Genomic DNA, 18,547 nt, shown 5'->3' with positions numbered 1-18,547 from the left:
GGTTGGAATTTTCCAGCTGCGTGTTCTGCTAGCCGCTCACAGTCGGCGGAGAAGGGAAATATAAAATACCAAGGATGCCCCTTCATCCTGGCGGTGTCGTCTGCCCCGTCACTGGGCCGGTACCAAGAGCCATTTGTTGGAAAGGAAACGTGCGTCTGGCTCCCGCGTTGAGGCCTCGAGCGCCCTTTGCATACATCTCAACCAAGTCGCTGCTGATTGTCCCCTCTGCACTTTTCTCTGTGTCCCTGGGAAATAGCGAGGTCATTTCATCGCCTGACTTGACGTCAAATGACCGGCCTTTGGACGCTCCTTTTACGCACGGAGACTTTATTGAGTTTTCCAGGGCTGGCGTGACTTCTTGTCTGAAATCCGTTTTTTCTTCCATCCTGCCTGGAGCTCAGAGGAGGGAGGGGGTGGCAGAGCCCTTGGTGTGCTGCGGTACCACCCGGCGCTCCTGGGCACAGCCAGTGCCAGCCGCACCATTCCCACCTCACTCTTGAATGTCCCCCAAGTGGAGCTGATTAAGACTAACCCATCCTCGGGCTCTGACGTTGCCCCTAGCATGGCTCTCCCCTGCCCCATCTCAATGGCTACGTTTCTCAAGTCAAGCAGAAAGCTGTGGCCATTTGTACACGAGGTCGAGGTGGCTTTCCGGGAGCAGAACGGTTAGGGCGTCTTTCTGGAAGCTGCAGGGAGTTCAGCCTGCTTCTGGGCCTCAAGGGGCTTCCGTTTCCCCTCACAGAGAAGCAGAGGGAACAATCTCTGGATGGCAAAGAGGGTTTGGCCCCTGATCAGCAGGAGAGGGGCTCGGGCTAATGGGAACCCACGGGCCAAGAGGGTCTTGCCTGGGTGTGTTCGAGGTGGAGGGTCTGCTCTCTGACCTGCTCTCTGGGATCTTGACCACATATTGGCTCATTTGAAACCCTCCTGTCCTCACACTTGAGTGTGATCTGAAGTTCTCAGTTCTCTTAGGAGGTGAGGGGGAGGGTTGGTGGATACTGAGCTGGATTCACTTGGCACAACCCATCAGGTGTCTCCCCTGGGCCAAGCTCTGTCCCCATTGGAGGCTGCACAGTGAACGGGGACAGGCAAGTTCTTGACCTCACAGGGCTTAACTTTCTGGTTAAATGAACAATGAAAAAATAAATAAATGATGAATCATTTTAAATGAAGTAAACAACAGCTATGAGTTGGAATACCTGTCGAGTGTTAGTTATCACATTGCAGCGGCTCAAAACGCAACAGCAATTTATTATCCCACAGTTTTGGTGGTTCAGGAAGTTGGGGATGGTTAGCCCGGTGCTCTTGGCTTGCGGACTCTTGAAGGGTAGCATCAAGTGGCTCGACCGAAACTGGAGGATCTGCTCTCTGGCTTGCTCACGTGGACTGGCAAGTAGGTGCTGGCTGTGGGCAGGAGGCCTCTGCTCCTCCCCTGGTGGCCCTCTCTGTGGGATTGCACGGGGTCCTTACACCATGGCTGGCTCTCTGCAGAGTCAGCGGCCCAAGGGAACAGAGCACATTTAGGGGGCGACGTCGTCCATGGCCCGCCGTTTCAGCTTTCACAGCCGTTCCCCCAGGTCACACTCATCAGACCTCATGGGTCTTAGTGTCTTCTCCAGAGCATGGGTGGCAGGAGGCCAGGGTCACTGAGGGCTATTTGGGAGGATAGGGCTACAGTTATGAGGTTACCATAAATGAAATCTCCCATCAGGAAATGGTAAGTAGCCTTCCAAGCCATTCATTGATCACAGGCCACCAGCAGCTGTCACCTGGCTTTCGGTGAACTGGGTTATCTGCCCTGCCGCGCCAGGGGAACTGCGGACTCTGGTTCTTAGGGGCCGTCGTCCAGTATGTGTCTGTCTTTTCTATCATTGCTTTCATCCTCCCAAAGGGAGAGGCTCAGAGGGGAGAGAATTCCTCAGATTCGCATAGAGACTCTCAGAACTGTTAGTAAAGCCAGACCCTGGTACAGGGACATCTTGAGAAGATGGGTCATCCAGTGGAAGTCTTCAGCCTTGTCCAGCCTCCTGTGTGGCCTCTCAGACCTGAGACCCCTAGTCCCAAATGATGTGGCTGCCCTAGAAGTGACATCACCCAAACTGCAGTGGGTTGGAGAAGACCGAGCCAAACCGGGCCAACGGATCCTTTCTCTGGAACTGACAGGCTTGAGGGGAGTCCTCTGGTAGGGAAGACCTACACGGGCTCCTGGCAACAGCTGACCACCATGTTTCCTGCCATGACTACCGTGAGGGGACGGCCAGTCCACTCTAAGGAAGCGTAAAGCCCCATCACCCCCACCAATGAGCTAGTGGGTCCAGAAGGGCTCACATCCCTGGGCCCAGCTGCATTCCTTCTCCTTAGTTTGGTTTTTCAACTCGTCCTTGGGTCCCGAGAGCCCAGAGATGACAGTTTTGCCTGAACCAGGTGAGGTCGGGCTCTTTTCACCGACACCCAGAAGAGTCGCAGGAAAAGCCCAAACCCCGTGGTGGCGGGAGGAGTCTTGGCTGTGAGCGAGGACGGGGAAGTGCTCTGGGGAACAGAACAGGCTAGGCAGGACTGAGCTCAGGAGGAGGATGGGGCAGACAGGAGGCGCTAGCACAGCCCCTGTGCCTGGGGACCGACAGCTTCTCACCTCCCCCAGAGAGGTGCAGCGCCTGCCTCCAGCCAGGACCTGGTTCACAAGCTGGGAACCGTGGGACTGTCAGGAAGACCTGGGTCACCTTGGGGCCCCTTCTGCCATTCTCAGTCTCTACCGGGTGTGGCCAGGGATCTGCTCTTCCCTTCCTTCTCTGGTCCCATCCCATCTGTGGCCCTGCGGTGGGCCAGTGACTCCCGCCGACCCAACCCAAGAGGGCTGCTCAGCCGGAAGCCATAGATGAGAGGACAGCTGCCTGGGTGGGACAGCTTTGGGGCTGTCCAGGCCCATCAGACCCTTGGCCTCTGGAGGACTCCCTTTCCTGCCGTGCCTCTGCATGCTAGCTGGGAGGCAGAGAGGAAGCAAGATCAGTGTCCACCCACCTTGAACCTGCCGGTCAGGTCCCGGCCGGAAACAGGTGCCCACGGGTACGTGAGTGCAAGAGTTTGGCAAGGGTGGTTTATGGAGTGCTCTCGGGGTAGGAAATCAGTGGCAGCTGATGCCCTGCCACCTCTCCACCTGCAGGGATAAGAGAAGGGACCAACACAGAAGAGGCAGACCTGCAGGAGCTGGGTATCAGAAGAGGGATACAGGGACCTGAGGTGCTAGGCAGGGAAGGGACAGAAAACTGCCCAGTGTCACTCTGGGTAGGAAGGGGTGGCTGTGACAGTCAGCACAGACAGCACACTGGGGTCAGCGTGGGTGGACCCGTGGGGAGCCATGCTGCTGACCAGGCACGTCACTGCCCCTGCCTCTCAGACACTGGAAAAGCTGACCACATCGACAGTTACAGAAGCCCGGGTGGCGAGACCTCGAGGCATCTCTGACTTCATCTTCCTGCCAAGGCAGGAGAGGGTCTCCGGGGAGAAGGAGGGGCACCAGGCCAGTCAGGGCCAACAGCATCCTTTGGTCGCATGGCAAGTCCTAAAGATCATCTGGGAAAAAGCGTCCCCACCACCAGGACCTGTTTCTGTCGTGTTCTCTGAGATGGATGATGCAGTAAGCGCTGATCGTGGGTGGAATACCTGCCAGGTGGTGGTCTGCGCTGCCCACGGACTCCGCGCTCTGGCAGGCAGAGACCCATGAGTAGTCCTGTGTGCCCCAAGCTCAGGGGAGCCCTTCTCTCCTTGCATCGGGGCAGCACCTGCTCCCCAAGGCCATCCGTCCATGTGTCAGCACGAGTCACAGCCCACGGAAGCCCACTGCGCCCTGCCATGGTTGGCACCTGCAGTGTATCTCGGAGTTGCCCTCTGAGGGCTTTGAGCTCTGGGCAGGGGCAGGGAGTCAGATGGGCAGGAGAGCAAGAGGACTGTGGGCATCCCTCTTTGGGGAGGGACAAGGCCAGCTCCTGCTCTGGTGGGAAGGGCCTCTGGTGCAGATGGGGTTTGGCAACGGTCCTCGCGTTGGATCTACCTCTTTCTTTGAAGGCCTCCTTGGCTGCTGTTTCCTGAGCCAGGTCTGATGCTAAAGTTCTGGCATCACAAGCTCCTACTTGGTCTCAGCCTCATGTCGTGGGATCTGCCTTGAGCTCAGCCCGTCCAGCTCAGCTGCTAGGGGCCTTCTCTCTGTAGGTGGCCTCTCAGGACTTGACTCCCTGGGGGTCACTGTGAAGATGTGGCCTGTCACTCCAGGTGACTTGATCAGTGTGGAAACCTCAGGGGGAGTCCTTCTGCCGGTTCCTGCTTCCCAACACTAATGCTCAGATGGTGGTAGTCTGACGTGGACCCCTCAAAGAAAGGTCTTTGGATCCTGGGCTGGGGAGGTCTGTCCCGTGTATTCCCGGCTGCCTCCCTGCGGAGCCATGAGCCCATCTGGCCTCCACCGGGAGGTGGCTGACCTGAAAGTGACGTTATTGTTTTCTTAGCATGGGTTTCAGTACCCAGAGTAATAACATTTTCAGCTGGTTATTGAGGCTGATCAGTGAGCCCAGGCCTCCATTGGGTTAAATAGAACCGCCTCCACAGAAGCATTTTGGAACAGTGCGAATCCAGTGTTCTGGGTGGGGTGGAGGTACCCTAAGCAGTGGTTGGCCACTTGCCAGGAGCCTGGGCCTGCAAAGCAACCTGGCTCTGTCCCACATGCCTGGCCACGAGGCTGGACATTCAGGGGCAGCAGGACACTGGTGCTTCTCTGCTGTCCCTGGAGAAGGGCAGTCAGTAACTGCAGAACGCTCGGCCCTTCAGACAGGAATTGCTTAGCAGCTCTGTTGGATTTGAACCAGTTGTTTGGCCTCTTGGCCCCTCAGTGTCTCTGCCATCAATTAGGAAGAGTCATGCTGGTTGTCAGTACTACATGTGTGTGTCCGTGAGTGTGTGTGTGTGTGTGTGTGTGTGTGTGTGTGTGTGCAGGCGCATGAGCTTAGAGAAAGATACAGGAAAGAGTCAAGAGGAAGAGCCACCTTCTCTCCATTAAACATCCCAAGAAGTCACCACTCAGATCAAATCATCAGGAAAGCCTCTGTCTCTCACAATCGTCTTGATGGAGAGGAGGTGTGGCCCTGGAGAGAGGCTGTGACTGGATGGTTCAGTAGGAGTGAGGGGACAGCAGGCAGGGCCTCCCCTCCCCTGCTGGTGCCGGCTGTGTGACCCGGGACAAGTCCTTTGCTTCTCTGAGCCTTCGTGCCCAGCCCTGTAAAATGAGGGGTTGGATTCCTCTGGAAGCACCATCCACAGTCCCAGGGTGCAGATGGTTGTGGGGTTTGCATTTCTCATTGGGGACTGGGGACCCTTGGCTCTCTCAGAATGGGAGTGGGCCTGGATCCCCCTGGACCTTCCAAGTGCCACCTTCCCCTTCCCTTTGTCCAGGAGTGTCCCCTGGCTGGCCTGGGAGAAGTTGGACCCTGGGCCCTGAACTGTGGGGTTGCCTTGAACCTCATACAGGTGCCACAGGTGCCGGACCCCTCTGCACTTGAGACAGCTGAGCACACTGTCCAGGCACGTGACTCGTGAGGTCTGAGTGACCTGGGGCAGCCTTTCTGTGGCTCCAGTTGGGTGGCCCATTGTTTTCCAGTGGTTGCCTTTGATTCATCTGAATTGGTGCTCCTCACCCCAGCTTCCAGAGGCTGCCCTCCTGGCCACCAGAGGGTCTGTCCTGCTGCTCTGGGTCCCAGTGTTTGTCCATCTCTAGTGGGCAGCCTGCATGGAGAGTGCTGCTCTTAGAGCCAGCGTCCTGGGAGAGTGTGGAGAAATCTGGACTAGACATTGGGCTGCTCGACCAGGTCTGCCCTGCTCTCTGGACCTCAGTTTCCTGCCCTGTAGAAGAAGATTGGTCAGGGCCTCCGGGGGTCTTCTCCGGGGCGCCAAGATTCTTTTTTTGTTATCTTTTTCTTCTTCTGTTTCAGGCAGAATACGAAGTTACACCAGATGAAAAGCTGGGAGAGAAAGGGAAGGAAATTATGACCAAGTACCTCACCCCAAAGGTAAGAGGCCTCCAGACCCTTGCAGCAGGAGAGGAACTGCAGGCCCCCTCCAGGAAATGGGCCCCAGGTCCCTGCCAGGCCACTTGGGGGCACCATAAAGTGCAGGGCCAGGGGCTTCCATTGTCTCTAGAGAGCTGGGTTCTTGTCCTTAACCAGAGGGCACCCCCAGCCCAGCAGCAAGAGGTGGGGGTCCAGGCCAGGCTGTGTCAGGCAAGAAGCCTGCTCCCTGGGTGAGTCCCTTCCGTGGGTCCTCCCGCTGCCTACACTGTGTGTTTGGGGCAGGAGGGGAAGAGCCCTGGCTGAACTGGAAGTGCCTGGAAGAAAAGGCTCACCAGGGGCAGCTCCCAGAGGTCAGAGAGGGCCAGGAGGGATCCAGAAGGCGAGCACAGCCCCGGGTCTGGACGGTCACAGGGCTCACAGGAGAATGCGGAGAGTTCCGAGTGTTTCTGGAGATGATGGAGGGTGAGGGGCCACCCTCTCCCCACCTTAGTGCCCACTGGATGGTTGAAGGAGCCAGGTGGAGCCACCCCTCGGGTCCTGGCAAACTGGGTTTTCTGGGACCTGCCACCCGCATGACGGAGAAGTCTGTTCTTGGCCCATTTAGCGTTCTGCTCATTTTCCCTCACTGGGCCTCAGTTTCCCTTCTTAAAAAGTCGCACCCCTGCCAAACCCGCCTCGTGAGGCAGTGACAGCCAGGGACAGGACCTGCCTGTGAACAGCTCTGGGCGTTCCCAGGGCCCACAGTGGCTTCCTCCTGCTCAGGGCCCTGATGTCATGGGCACCAGCCCCTCAGAGGGTGGTCCTCTGGGAAGCCGCCCAGGCTCCTGGTGGACCGAGGCTGGCACAGCCCACAGGACCAGGACCTGTCCAGGGAATGCAGTAGGTAGTGGCTGTCTAGCTTCCCCTGTGAGCCGGGCTCACGCCCAGCAGTGCGGCTCCTGTCGGGCCCTGCTGCTCACCGGCCTACTGAAGGCCACCGCACACGTGTGCACACAGTGGCTGTCAGTCTCTCTGTCATAATCATACCCTTCTCCCTCTGGGAGCTGTGCACACCCCAGTCCTTTCGCAAAGTTTGGATGTGACAGGATTAATGTTTGTGAAATGCTTCAGACTCAGAACAGGCCCAGCTCACTCCGGCCGAGACATGGCCCTGGGCAGATGTGGCTGCCCGCTCCTTCTGCTGGGCCACTGGGCAGCGTTGCCTTGCCCCCTCCCACACATAGGCCTGTTGGAGTCTGTGAGGGTCCCAGGTGTAGGAGGTCAGGAGAAGTCATTCTGAGCCAGGACCCTGCTCACCCACAATTGCAGCCAGTGACTTATCCATGGGTCTGCAGGGAGGTGCATGTTGGTCTCTTGGTCACCACTGAAAACACTGTGAACACTATAAAAAGGGACCCAAGTCCAGGGGAGGTGCCACCCTGAGGGCAGGAAGTGCCCCAGAAGGATGGGAAGAATAGTAGCTCCCTGGCTACTATGAAGGGGTCAGGCACCTCCGAGATGGTACTGCTGGTGGTGCCAGTGTCCTTGTCCCGTTCGTTCACAAGGCTGCCAGGCCCCAGAGAGGCAAGTCACTTGCTAGGCTGCGTCTTCACCTGCCCTCTGCCAGATGCCTTCTTGCTGAGGCTCTGCTGGGCCCTTCCAGCTCTCCTTCCATACCTTCTTTGAGTCTGTGTCCCCAGAAACAGTGATGACTAACAGGGGCTGAGGACCTGCTGTCCGAGTCCTTGCAGTCGCTGAAGATGCTCCTCTTACCGTTGAGGATGAGGCTGCTCCACAGAGCTGTCACCTGCCAGGTCACAGCTAATGGCAGAGCCAGACTTGTACCTGCCTCTGGGTGATGCTGGGACCCCAGGCCTTTCCCCTGGGGTGTGCAGCTTCCTGCCATCTGGTGGGGCAGGGTAGGGTGCTCCCTCCACCCAGCCTTGCCTGACTGTGCTCCCCTTGTGCAGCTGGAGTAGACGCTGGCAGCCTGTCCAAGGGCAGGACGTGGGCAGGTGCCAGGGCTTCCCTCTCGCCCTCCTGGCCCACCTCATCCAGAGGCCTCTGCCAGCAGACCCTGGTCCGGGCCCTCCAGCCCTCCCTACCTCTGCTCAGAGCAGCCTCGACTCCTGGAGGCATGGGGCCCAGACGCCCCATCAGCTCAGATGGTTTTACAAGTGCCTCTGTGCCTGCCAACATTTTTCCTTAAGTACTCCTCCATTTTTGAAATTTAAACCACACCATCTGTTACAGCCCAGGGGCCTGGGGAGGCCATCTCTTGGGTCGACTGCTTTTCTTCAATAAATTCTGCACTGTGCCCCCAGCCTTCCACCAGGAGCTCAAGAGCCCACTTTACTTCTCAGGGCTGCAGAAGCCCCAGGTGCCGGAGCAAGGGACCCAGTGAGGAGCTGAGCTAGTGGCTCATGCCCCTGTCAACCCCCAGAGCCACTGTCCCCCAAATCCAGATGATCCTTGCCTGGGGGCCTTCCTAAGATGCAGCTCACATGTCAGCTCCAGGCAGCGTTTTCAGATGTAGCTGTAGGACACTGACCAGAGGCCCTGGGGTCAGCACAGTGTGGGCCGCCATCTCACGAGCACTTGAGCACATCGAAAGCTCGAGAAGTCCTGCTATGAGGAAAACTACTTATGCTAACATAGCATTTCCCAAACTTATTTGACCACAAGACTACCCCCATCCCCCACCCACCCCCTCAGCATTCTGCTGGACACCCCAGGGCTGCGGAAGTCTTCTTGGGGCCTTTGTGACCATCCCTCCTCCTGCTCCTACTTCCTTTTTCTTGTGGTCACTCCTACAGCCCCCACTGGGCTCCAGCCACATCACCCAAATGTTTTTTTTGTTTTTTCTTTTTTGGTCCTGGGGATTGATCCCAGGGGTGCTTTATGCTGAGCCACGTCCCCAGTGCTTTTCATTTTTGAGAAAAGTTCTTGCCAAGTTGCTGAGGCTGGCCTTGAACATGTCGTCTTCCTGCCTCAGCCTCCTGAGTCACAGAGGTACAGGCATGCATCACCACACCTGGCTCTCAGTCTCCTCTTGATATCCACGTCTTCTTGGTCTTTGTCCTGGAAGGTGCTGCTTCCTGCTGGGTCTTTATCACTTCTGTTTCTGTGTCTGCCTTGCCCAGACCCCTCCAATGCACAGGGCTCTTCTGTCTCTAGTCAAAATCCATCCTTCCAACCCAGTGGTCTCTGAGCACATGCTCCTTGTGTTCCTTGTTCCAAGGTGGGGGTTCTGAGCAGCCCACCTTACAGAAAAGGGACAAACATAAACAGATCAGTTGAATGCAGTGTGACTGGAGTAGTGCTCTGTGCTGGGAGCGGGGTCCTGAGAAGCCACCCCTACCCCAGCCTGGGCGAGCCAGCAGAGGCCCTGAGAGGTGAAGATGCTGGTGTGGATTTGAAAGAAGGTGGCAGAGGAAACCAGGTACAAAAGGAGGGAAAGAACCTATCAGAAGCAAAGGCAGAGAGCAGTGGTCTCGACTTGGCCCCAGAGGACACGTGGTAATGTCTTGGGACATTGGAGTTGGTGTTCGGGGAGGTATTACTAGCATCAAACAGGTGCAGCCAGGGCTACTTTTGTGCATCCTGCACCCACCCGCAGCCCCCACCTTGAAGAATGGGGCCACAGCGGATCAGCCACAGCACAAGGCCAAGCGCCCTTGGTGCAGAGTAGCTCAGGGTGCAGATGGTCACCGGGGTAGGAGCGAAAGGTAGGGGTGGTCCTTGGGGCTGCAGGGCCCAGGAAACCATGCTGAAGAGGTTGACGTCAGGAGGTTGACCAAGGCCTTGAATGGAGGAGTATGAGGGGAGGCGGAAGGACAGGAAGCAGAGGCTATCTGGGAGTTGCTGCAGGAGCATGAGGGGGCCAGAGGAGCAGTGGGGGTAGGGCTTCGAGAATGCTAAGAGAAAAGTGACAGCCAGGTGTGGGCCTGAAGGAACTGCAGATGACCTCCTGGTTTGTCTTGAGTCTCTGAGTGGGTGGTGACCCCAGGCAAGGAGCACAGGATAGGGTCATTGCTGCAGAGGCGGGTTATCAGTCCATTAGCAGAGATGATTATCTGCTTGCGTTCCCTGCTGGGCATCTTCCAAGGCAGAGCAAGTTGGTTCAGGTGGAACTGGGAAGCCCTGGGAAGCTTCCCTTCACGGCACTCACCTCTCCTGCCTCATGTCTCTGGGGGAACTGGCTCCTGTCCCTCAATGACTGACACTGAGTATTTGCCAGAAGCCAGGATGGAAAGTCCCTGCTCCAAGGAGATGCTCACGCCTGGAGCCACAGTCCCCTCCTCCCTGTGGCAGAGCACTCTGCAAAGCCTTGCTCAAACTTCCATCCCCAGAGGCAAAGCCCACTCCTTGGACGCTGCCCCAAATCCTGCAGCAGTTGCCCACACAAGGCCAGCTCTGCTCTGGTGGCCATTATAGGACATGGGGCAGGAGTGGGCTTTGGGACTGGCTGAAAAACCAAGGATCTAACTGAGAGGCAGCAGAGAGATGCAACCTCTTTTAGCAGCACAGCCTCAGGAAGGTCATGAGCTTCTTGGTCCTCTTCTGTGAGCGGGCGGGGTGGTCGTGCCACAGGACAACCGGCGAGGGCAACACGCTGCTGATGCATCCTAGACACCTGGCTGGGGTCCTCTGCCTTCCCCTTCCTTCTCTGAGCTTTCAAAACCAGGCTGTTGAGTGAGGAAATTATCAGACGTGCAACTCCCAGCTATGGAGCTGAGAGGCCAGGGAGGGTCTGGAGGCCCCAGCCACAGAGGGCGCCACGGCAAGGCTGGACCCATTAACATGCAGTGTGTTGTCAAGATGATTGATGCAAGCTGCCACCACAAACCCACCCCAAATCTCAGGGGCCTCGAACAACAAAGGTTTCTTTCTTTCTCACGCATAATCCGATTGGGTCATCTCTCTCTCGGGAGCTTCTCCATGGGTGATGCAGGGATCCTGACCACTTTTGTGGCTCCTCCATCTTGAACGTGTTGTCTCACGGCCACCGCCCAAGAGGAAGGGAGGGATGAAGGAGGCACAGGAGCTTTGAACTGCCTTGACCTCTCAAGGTCAAGAGGGAGGCCGGGGAATGCAGAGACTTCTGGAAAACCAGGTGAACGCACCAGGAAAGCCTTCTCGCCCTCAAAACCCCAAGCTGAAAACTGTTGGTGTGGTGCTGGGTGGACGGGCTGGTTCCCAGGCTCCTCAGCTCAGAGGCACTGGCCAGAGAATCCCACAGTCAACCAGCTGTGCGCGCTGGGTTCTTGGGGATCTGGACTAGAAGTGATGGTGGTGGCAGAGAAGGAAGGGTCACCCTGATTGGGGGTGCACCAGCAAATATTCCTAATTCTAATAATAAGTAGTAGTAAGTAACCATGGAAACAGTATTGTATATCACCTAAGCACTACCGATTTTATTTTTTAAAATACCAGCTTTATCAAGATCTAATTCATATGTCATCAACTCACCTTTTCAAAATCTACAGTTCAGTGGTTTTAAAAATATTTGGTCATGCAGCCATTACCCCTACCTTTTTTTTTTTTTTCATACTGTGATTGAACCCAGGGCCTTTAACCACTCAGCCACACATCCCCGTCCTTTTTACATTTTTATTTAGAGACAGGGTCTCGCTAAGTTGCTGAGGCTGGCTTTGAATCGCAATCTTTCTGCCTCAGCTTCCCAAGCCTCTGGGATTATAGGTGTGTACCACTGCGCCCAGACACCACTACCTATCCAAGACATTTAACGCCCTCCTTTGTCCATTCCTGTTAGCAGTTCTTGCCCTGTCCCCTTTCTCTCAGGCCCTGACAACCACTCACTGTTCATCGCTAGGCTGATTTTGGACATTTCACATAAATAGAGTGTCATATAATATGTGGCCTTCTGTGTCGGCTTCTTCAGCCACAGAGGGTTCATCCGTGCTGTAGCGTGCATTAGTATTTCATTCCCTTTTACGACCAAGCAATATTGCGTTGGTGGACACTCCACATTTCATTTATCTTCTCTTCAGTTCATGGACACAGGCAGTTTCTGCTTTGAGGCTGTTATGAATTGTGCTAGCAGGAGCATTCATGTGGGAGTTATGTACAGACACGCGTCCTCACCACTCTTGGCTACAGACAGGTGAGCAATTGCTGGGTCAAATGGTAACTGTACGTGTGATCATTGGAGGACCTGCTAGACCTTGGCCCGCGGTTTTGACCACGGTCATTCCCAGCAGCAGCGCCCGAGGCTTCCAGTTTCTCCACTTCTCGTCCCTTGTTATTTTCTTTACTTTATCCACCTTGTTGTGTATGAAGTAATATCTCGACATGATTTTTTTTTTTTTTTTTTTGGAACCAGGGATTGAACCCAGGGGCACTTTACCACCGAGCCCCATTCCCAGCCCTTTTTGTATTTTTATTTAGAGACTGAAAACTTAGGGCTTCGTTAAGTTGCCGAGGCTGGCTTTCAACTTGTGGTCCTCCTGCCTCAGCCTCCTGAGCTGCTGGGATTACGGGCGAGCACCACCACGCCCAACCTCTTGACATGATTTTGATCTGAGTTTTCCTGGTGACTCATAACGTCACATATCTTTCCACATGCTTATTGACTATTTGTGTATCTTCTTTAAAAAATGTCTGTGTTCAAATCCTCAGCCCGTTTTAAACTTGAGTTGCTTGTCCTTTTAGTGTTGAGTTGCGAGAGTTCTTCGTATGTTCTGCTTGCAGGTCTCAAACACACGATTTGCAAATATTTCTCCCAGTCTGTGGGTTGTCGTCTCAGTTTCTTTCTTTTTTTTTTTTAGTTGTTGATGGACCTTGGTTTTATTTATTTGTATGTGCTGCTGAGAATTGAACCCAGTGCCTCACACATGCCAGGCAAGCGCTCTACCTCTGAGCCACAACCCCAGCCCTTGTTTCGGTTTCTTGATGGTGCTCTTTGAAGCATAACGGTTTTTAACTTTGACTTCATTTTGTTCGTTGTTTTTAAAGTATTTGTTTTGCTTTGTCTTATCTATTTTTGTGTGCAGTCCTCTTTTCCTTGGGGGACAGGGCCTGTTTAGGGACAAAGGAAACAAATCCTCTTGCCCCACGAACCATTCTTCCTCTGGAGAACCAAACCCTGTTGCCCATTAGAAAGGGCAGGGCCGGGCCTGGTCCTTCAGACATCCCACCCCTCATCCCGCTGACTTGACAATACTCTTCAGCCGTTGAGCCCCCCGAGTCCAGCCCTGCTCTGGTTTCTCACAGACCTGCTTGTGGACCTTCCCAGCAGCTCCCGAAGGTGTGTGTTGTTGTGCCCATTTTACAGACCAGACAGCTGAGGGTTGGGAAGAGAAGGGTTGGTCCAGGATGGCAGAGCCCCTGAGGGACCCACCTCAGCAGTGCCCACTGTGGGACATTTTGCTGTGGTTCATTTGAATTGGGCCAGTGAGCCACCAGGCCAGGTCCCCATCAGTGAAACCTGATGGTCAAGGCCTGGAAGATGGTTCCCAGTTTGGATGTGATGTTACGAGGAAGTAGCAGTGGTTTCCAGAGGCATCTCAAACCTAGTGGATGGTTCCAAAGAAAGGCCTTGTGGGGTTCTTCCTGGGCACCAGGGCGGGCAGAGGGTAGGGACAGGTTCCTGGCATGTACTGCCAACACGCTCCTCTGTGCAAGGCGGGGACTGCCCAGCACAGGTGGCTCCCGGAGAACTTTGCTGGCCAAAGGTCTCCAGGCAAAGTATTGTTTCCTGGTCCCCCCGTAGACATAGGGCTGCCTCCTTGTTTCTATGTACGATGACTGGGTAAGTCTGGGGGGTTTGTCTCCGTGACGGGGGAGATTACCCATCAAGCCCTCTTTTCTGCACAAAGGAAATTTATTCCTAGTGCTTGTTTGTCTCTCAATAAAAACATCCATCTTTTAAAGCTCTCCAGAAAAAAAGAAGTAATCATTCTAAGTTTGCCTTTTCTCTGCCTCCCCTCATCCCCACCCGGCTCAATGAACCCACCAACTCCGTGGCCCCTCCACCCTGCATACTCCAGCCCCCGGAGTCCGAGCAAGCCCAAACAGGCCGGTATTTAGCACCTTGGCCTCTGGGACAGCCAGCCTTATTTCTTATCCTCAGGACCAGGTCGAATCCAAGTCCTTCCAGTTTCCAGCTATGCACCCTTGGACCCTCAGTTTCCTCATCTGAGTACAGGGTTGATAAAAATAATGGCACTAGTATGGGCTCCTGACTGTCAATCATTCTTATAGCACCTTCAGGGCTTTTACCCTACTTATTAACCATGCTTGTAATTATCTACATAACATTTTTCTTTAAATCAACTCATGTTTTAACTTAAACAAGTTTTAAAAGGAAATCTTGTTTCAGAAACGTACCTGCAAAACCAGTACTAATTTGTGATACATTAAGATAGCTGGGGGCTGGGGATGTGGCTCAGGGCTGGGGATGTGGCTCAAGTGGTGGTGCGCTCGCCTGGCATGTGTGTGGCCCGGGTTCGGTCCTCAGCACCACATACAAACAAAGATGCTGTGTCCGCCAAATACTGAAAAATAAATATTAAAGTTCTCTCTCTCTCTCCCTCTTTCTCACTCTCTCTCACTCTTTCTTTAAAAAAAAAAAAAAAAAGATAGCTGGGAGCTGGGGATGTGGCTCAGCGGTAGCGCACTCGCCTGGCATGCGTGCGGCCCGGGTTCGCTCCTCAGCACCACATACCAACAAAAGATGTTGTGTCCGCCGAGAACTAAAAAATAAATATTAAAAAAATTCTCTCTCTCTCTCTCTCTCTCTCTCTCTCTCTCTCTCTCTCTCTCTCTCTTTCTCAAAAAAAAAAAGATTTAAAAAAAAAAGATAGCTGGAAAAATTGGCATTAAATCCAAGCTAGATCCTTTTGCCTGCCTGAGGCTCTGGGCTGTAGGCCTCCGTTCTGGTGGTTTTGAAGATTAGGAATGTCAGAGATTGGTAATAAGACAGTAGCACCACGCTGAGACTTCATCTTGATGATCAGATGCTTGAAGGAGAATTGAAAAGAATAAGCTTTTCCCTGACTGAGCCAATATTATTTAATAGTGTCACTGAAGCTCCTAAGGCACACATTGCCCCTGGAAATGCCGGTCCAGCTCTCTGCTTCCAGTAATGAAGCATTATGGAAACGCTGGCTTGGGGTTGGTGACAGCATGGAATAAAGAGCACTGGAGGGCTGGGGATGTGGCTCAAGCGGTAGCGTGCTCGCCTGGCATGCGTGCAGCCCGGGTTCCATCCTCAGCACCACATACAAACAAAGATGTTGTGCCCGCCGATAACTAAAAAATAAATATTAAAATTCTCTCTCTCTCTCTCTACCTCTCTCTACCCCTCTCTCTTTAAAAAAAAAAAAAAAGAAGCACTGGACTAGTTCAGGCTTCTTCAGGGTCCTTCCTGGGGTCTGTGGCTTTGAGGAAGGTGGTGTAGGGTCCACCTAATCATCTAACCACCCGCTGGTCTCCAGAACCAGCAAGGGCATGGAACATGGGTCACTTGGGCAAGTGCCTCTTTTGCAAGTGCCTGGCCTATTCTCCATGGGGCTTAGGCTGTGGCCACTGGCCCTGGACCTGACCTTTCATTTCTGCTGCAGTCCTTGTCCCTTGTGTCCCAACACAGGAACAGACCTCCATCCTCTTGTCAACAAATCCAGTAAGCTCAGAGTCCACCTTGGCCTGTGCAGAGGGTCTGGCTGGATGGCTGGACAGGGGGAGGGCAGCTGAGCCACACCAGGCCTTTCCAGCTTCCTGCCACAGCCCTGCAAAGAGCCCTGAGCGTGGAAGAGATTGGAAAGAAAACTTGGGAAGGGACTTCCTGGGGTTCCCCCTATCCAAGTGTCAACCAGGCCTGGCCCTGCACAGCTCCTGGGTCAATGGGCCACATCCAGGGTGCTATAGCCCTGACACTGGCGTTTGCTTAAGCAGTGGGGGTAGGGGTGGGGGTGGGGGGTGGGCCTCTCCGTCTTCCACTTTGGAGAGGAGCAGAGATGAATTCAAAAGCTAATTTGTGCTCACTTGTGCTCACTGGGTGTCCTGGGGCAAGACAGGAAGGAGCTAGTGTTTTGGGGGCAACTACTCATGACTGAAATATCACAGTTCTCAGTTCTCATGATAGTCTTCCAAGGAGAAACTGGCTCACCCAGGGCCAAGAATTCTATCTGCAGCTTTCTAGTGTGCACATGGATAAAGGGGACCTGCTGTGGTTGACCAGCTGGGGCTAGAAGCCTCTTTCGCCTTCCTGCCTGTTCCTGCCTCAGGCTCTGACTGCGAGAACAGTTAGGGTTCCGTGGAACCCAGATTGAAAAACACCAAGCTAAGTCAAATTCTTCATTTGCTGGGTGAAGAAACTGAGGCCCAGGAAAGGACTGGACCCCACACTCACACAGCTTGGAAGAGGAGATAGGGATGCTCCTTGCCTGGATAGAAGGAAGGGCAGTAAGTGTCTAAATGCTGAAAAATAATGATGCCCGAGCAGGGCAGAGAAGGCGGCTGGTGCCAGGAGGTCCAGAATCCTAACTCACTCGTGTTCCTTTAAAGCGGGTTTTAATGGAAGAGGTGGGAGAGAGCAACGTTTATTTAGCACCTACTGCGCGCTGCATGATTGACACAGCTAGTGCATTCCGCCTCCGTGGCCATCCTGGGCAGTAGACACAATGACTGCATTTTACTTTGATTGTTTAGCTAGAAAGAGTGATGCCGGGGGGGATTGGAAACAGAGACTCAAAGAGACTTTTGCCTGCAGAAGTTCATAGCCGCTGTTACTCACAGTAGCAAAGTTAGACACGACCCTAGTGTCCATCAGGATGGATGGGCAGGATGCAGCACACTCGTGCCACGAAATGGTATTCGGCTGAAGAAAGGAACTGAGTGGCCACACGTGCCACAGTGAGGACAAGACTGTGCTAAGTGGAAGAACGCTGAGAGGAAAGTCACTCCCGTATGGTCTACCACGCAAGGTATACAGAGTCGGCGAATCCACAGGGACGGAGGAGAGGGCAGTTCCCAGGGGCTGCTGGGAGGAGGAGTGGGGAACTGTTGCTGAGCGGCACAGGGCTTCTGTGTGGGCGGAGGTTTCTGGAAAAAAGGTTGTGGTGAATTGTACACTTAAAAAGGGTGAAAATGCCACTTCCACATTTTACTGGGGTGAGACTGGGGTCTAATCCCAGTCTGTCCAAGTCCAGTCGGGGAGGTGGGCTGTCTTCCGCCGTGTCCACTCCACTGTTCTCTCCGGGGCCCCTCCTGGGCTTGCCTTCCACTCACACACTGTCATCGGCACTGCCTCCTCTCACAGGATCCCTGTGTGACATTTTTAATGACTGTGTAATCGTCCTTCAGACAACCCCTGACCCATCTTTCTTGGGACAAAAACTGTCTTCACCCACATCCTGATTTCATTAAGGTGCCCTCGAGGCTGACGTGCCCACTGGGCTCCTCACAGCAGGCCACAGCAGGCCCCTCCAGGTCCTCTTTCCTTTCTCATGACCTTCCAGGTCAGGAAATTGATGTCCCTAGATGTTGGCAGAGCAGGCTGTGCCTCTGACCCCTGCGCTTCTGTGCGTAGGGTATTTCCTGCCCAGAATTCCTCTCCGGAGTGGCTTCCTGAGGCTCCCTGTCCCCGGCTGTGTCTTGGATGGACAGCATGCTGGTCCCTGTGGTGCCTGTGTTTGGCCAACTTCCAATGTGGCCTACCCCACCCATGGACATTGGGCAGAGAAATGACATCTCCTAGGGAAGTGGGTTGATGTGGCCCAATTCCTCAGATCTGAGGATATTTCTGCTGCTCCTTCATCCCAAAGCCCCTGGAATGAAATCTTCACTGGAGAAAAATGCAACCCCATTTCAGATTGAGGCTCCTTTGGCTCCTGAGGATGAGGAGAGCAGTGGGTGTTCTAGAAGACAGAAAGTCAGCTGGCTGTGCCCTCGGTTCTCACACACGCAGCCTGAGGGACACTCCCTGCCCTGAGCATTCTGCACCCTACCCCTTGGGACCAGAGCTCACTTGCAAGGTACCTGCATGTGGTGGCAGAGGTGGCTGCATACAGACCACTCGCCAGGAAAATCCCTTCTGCTCACAGCTGCTCTGGGGCCTGTGAGCCCCTGTGTGCAGCCTGTGTAAACAGCACGTCATCTCTGGTTGCACACTTTGGGCCTGCAGGTCACGACCGGGGATTATCAAACTGACAGAGCTCGGCTGGCCCCTCACTCCACGTCCGGACACATCGCATTTTGTTAATTATCATCTTTTGCTTTTGACGTCAAGGATCGAGGCTGGGGTCAGGGTCACTATGTAGTTTCCTCTCCTTCTCATTAAAGCTGTCCAGCTCTCAGGGCCCCTGGTTACATTCTGCCGTTGTTTAAAAATGTCCTCTCTCACTTTCCGACCCCTACAAATTCTTCATCCTGATGTCTGCAAAGCTACTTGACTAGCAAAGAAAACACCCATCTAGGTCTTTTGAGCCCAATCTGCTTTCGGCTTTGCAAGGGCTGTGGCTGATTTGCAGGGAGTGGGGGCCTGGTGGCCA

At 54.3% G+C, this 18,547-nt stretch overlaps 1 protein-coding gene across 5 annotated transcripts in view; it reads left to right on the top strand.

Moving 5' to 3' along the window:
• The window catches only part of Grk5 (G protein-coupled receptor kinase 5), a 225,049-nt gene that overhangs the window by 165,911 nt on the left and 40,591 nt on the right, over positions 1-18,547 (top strand). For all 5 annotated transcript variants that reach the window (XM_078040881.1, XM_078040778.1, XM_078040825.1 and 2 more), the window contains one exon: positions 5,976-6,053. In XM_078040881.1, coding sequence (XP_077897007.1) covers positions 5,976-6,053 — 78 coding nt within the window. The remainder of the gene's footprint in view (positions 1-5,975; positions 6,054-18,547) is intronic.

The sequence above is a fragment of the Ictidomys tridecemlineatus genome, chromosome 1 (assembly GCF_052094955.1).
Source record: "Ictidomys tridecemlineatus isolate mIctTri1 chromosome 1, mIctTri1.hap1, whole genome shotgun sequence".
NCBI classification, from domain to species: Eukaryota; Metazoa; Chordata; class Mammalia; order Rodentia; family Sciuridae; genus Ictidomys; species Ictidomys tridecemlineatus.
Note: the sequence above shows the minus strand (reverse complement) of the source record. Positions and strands in the feature narration are given on the sequence as shown.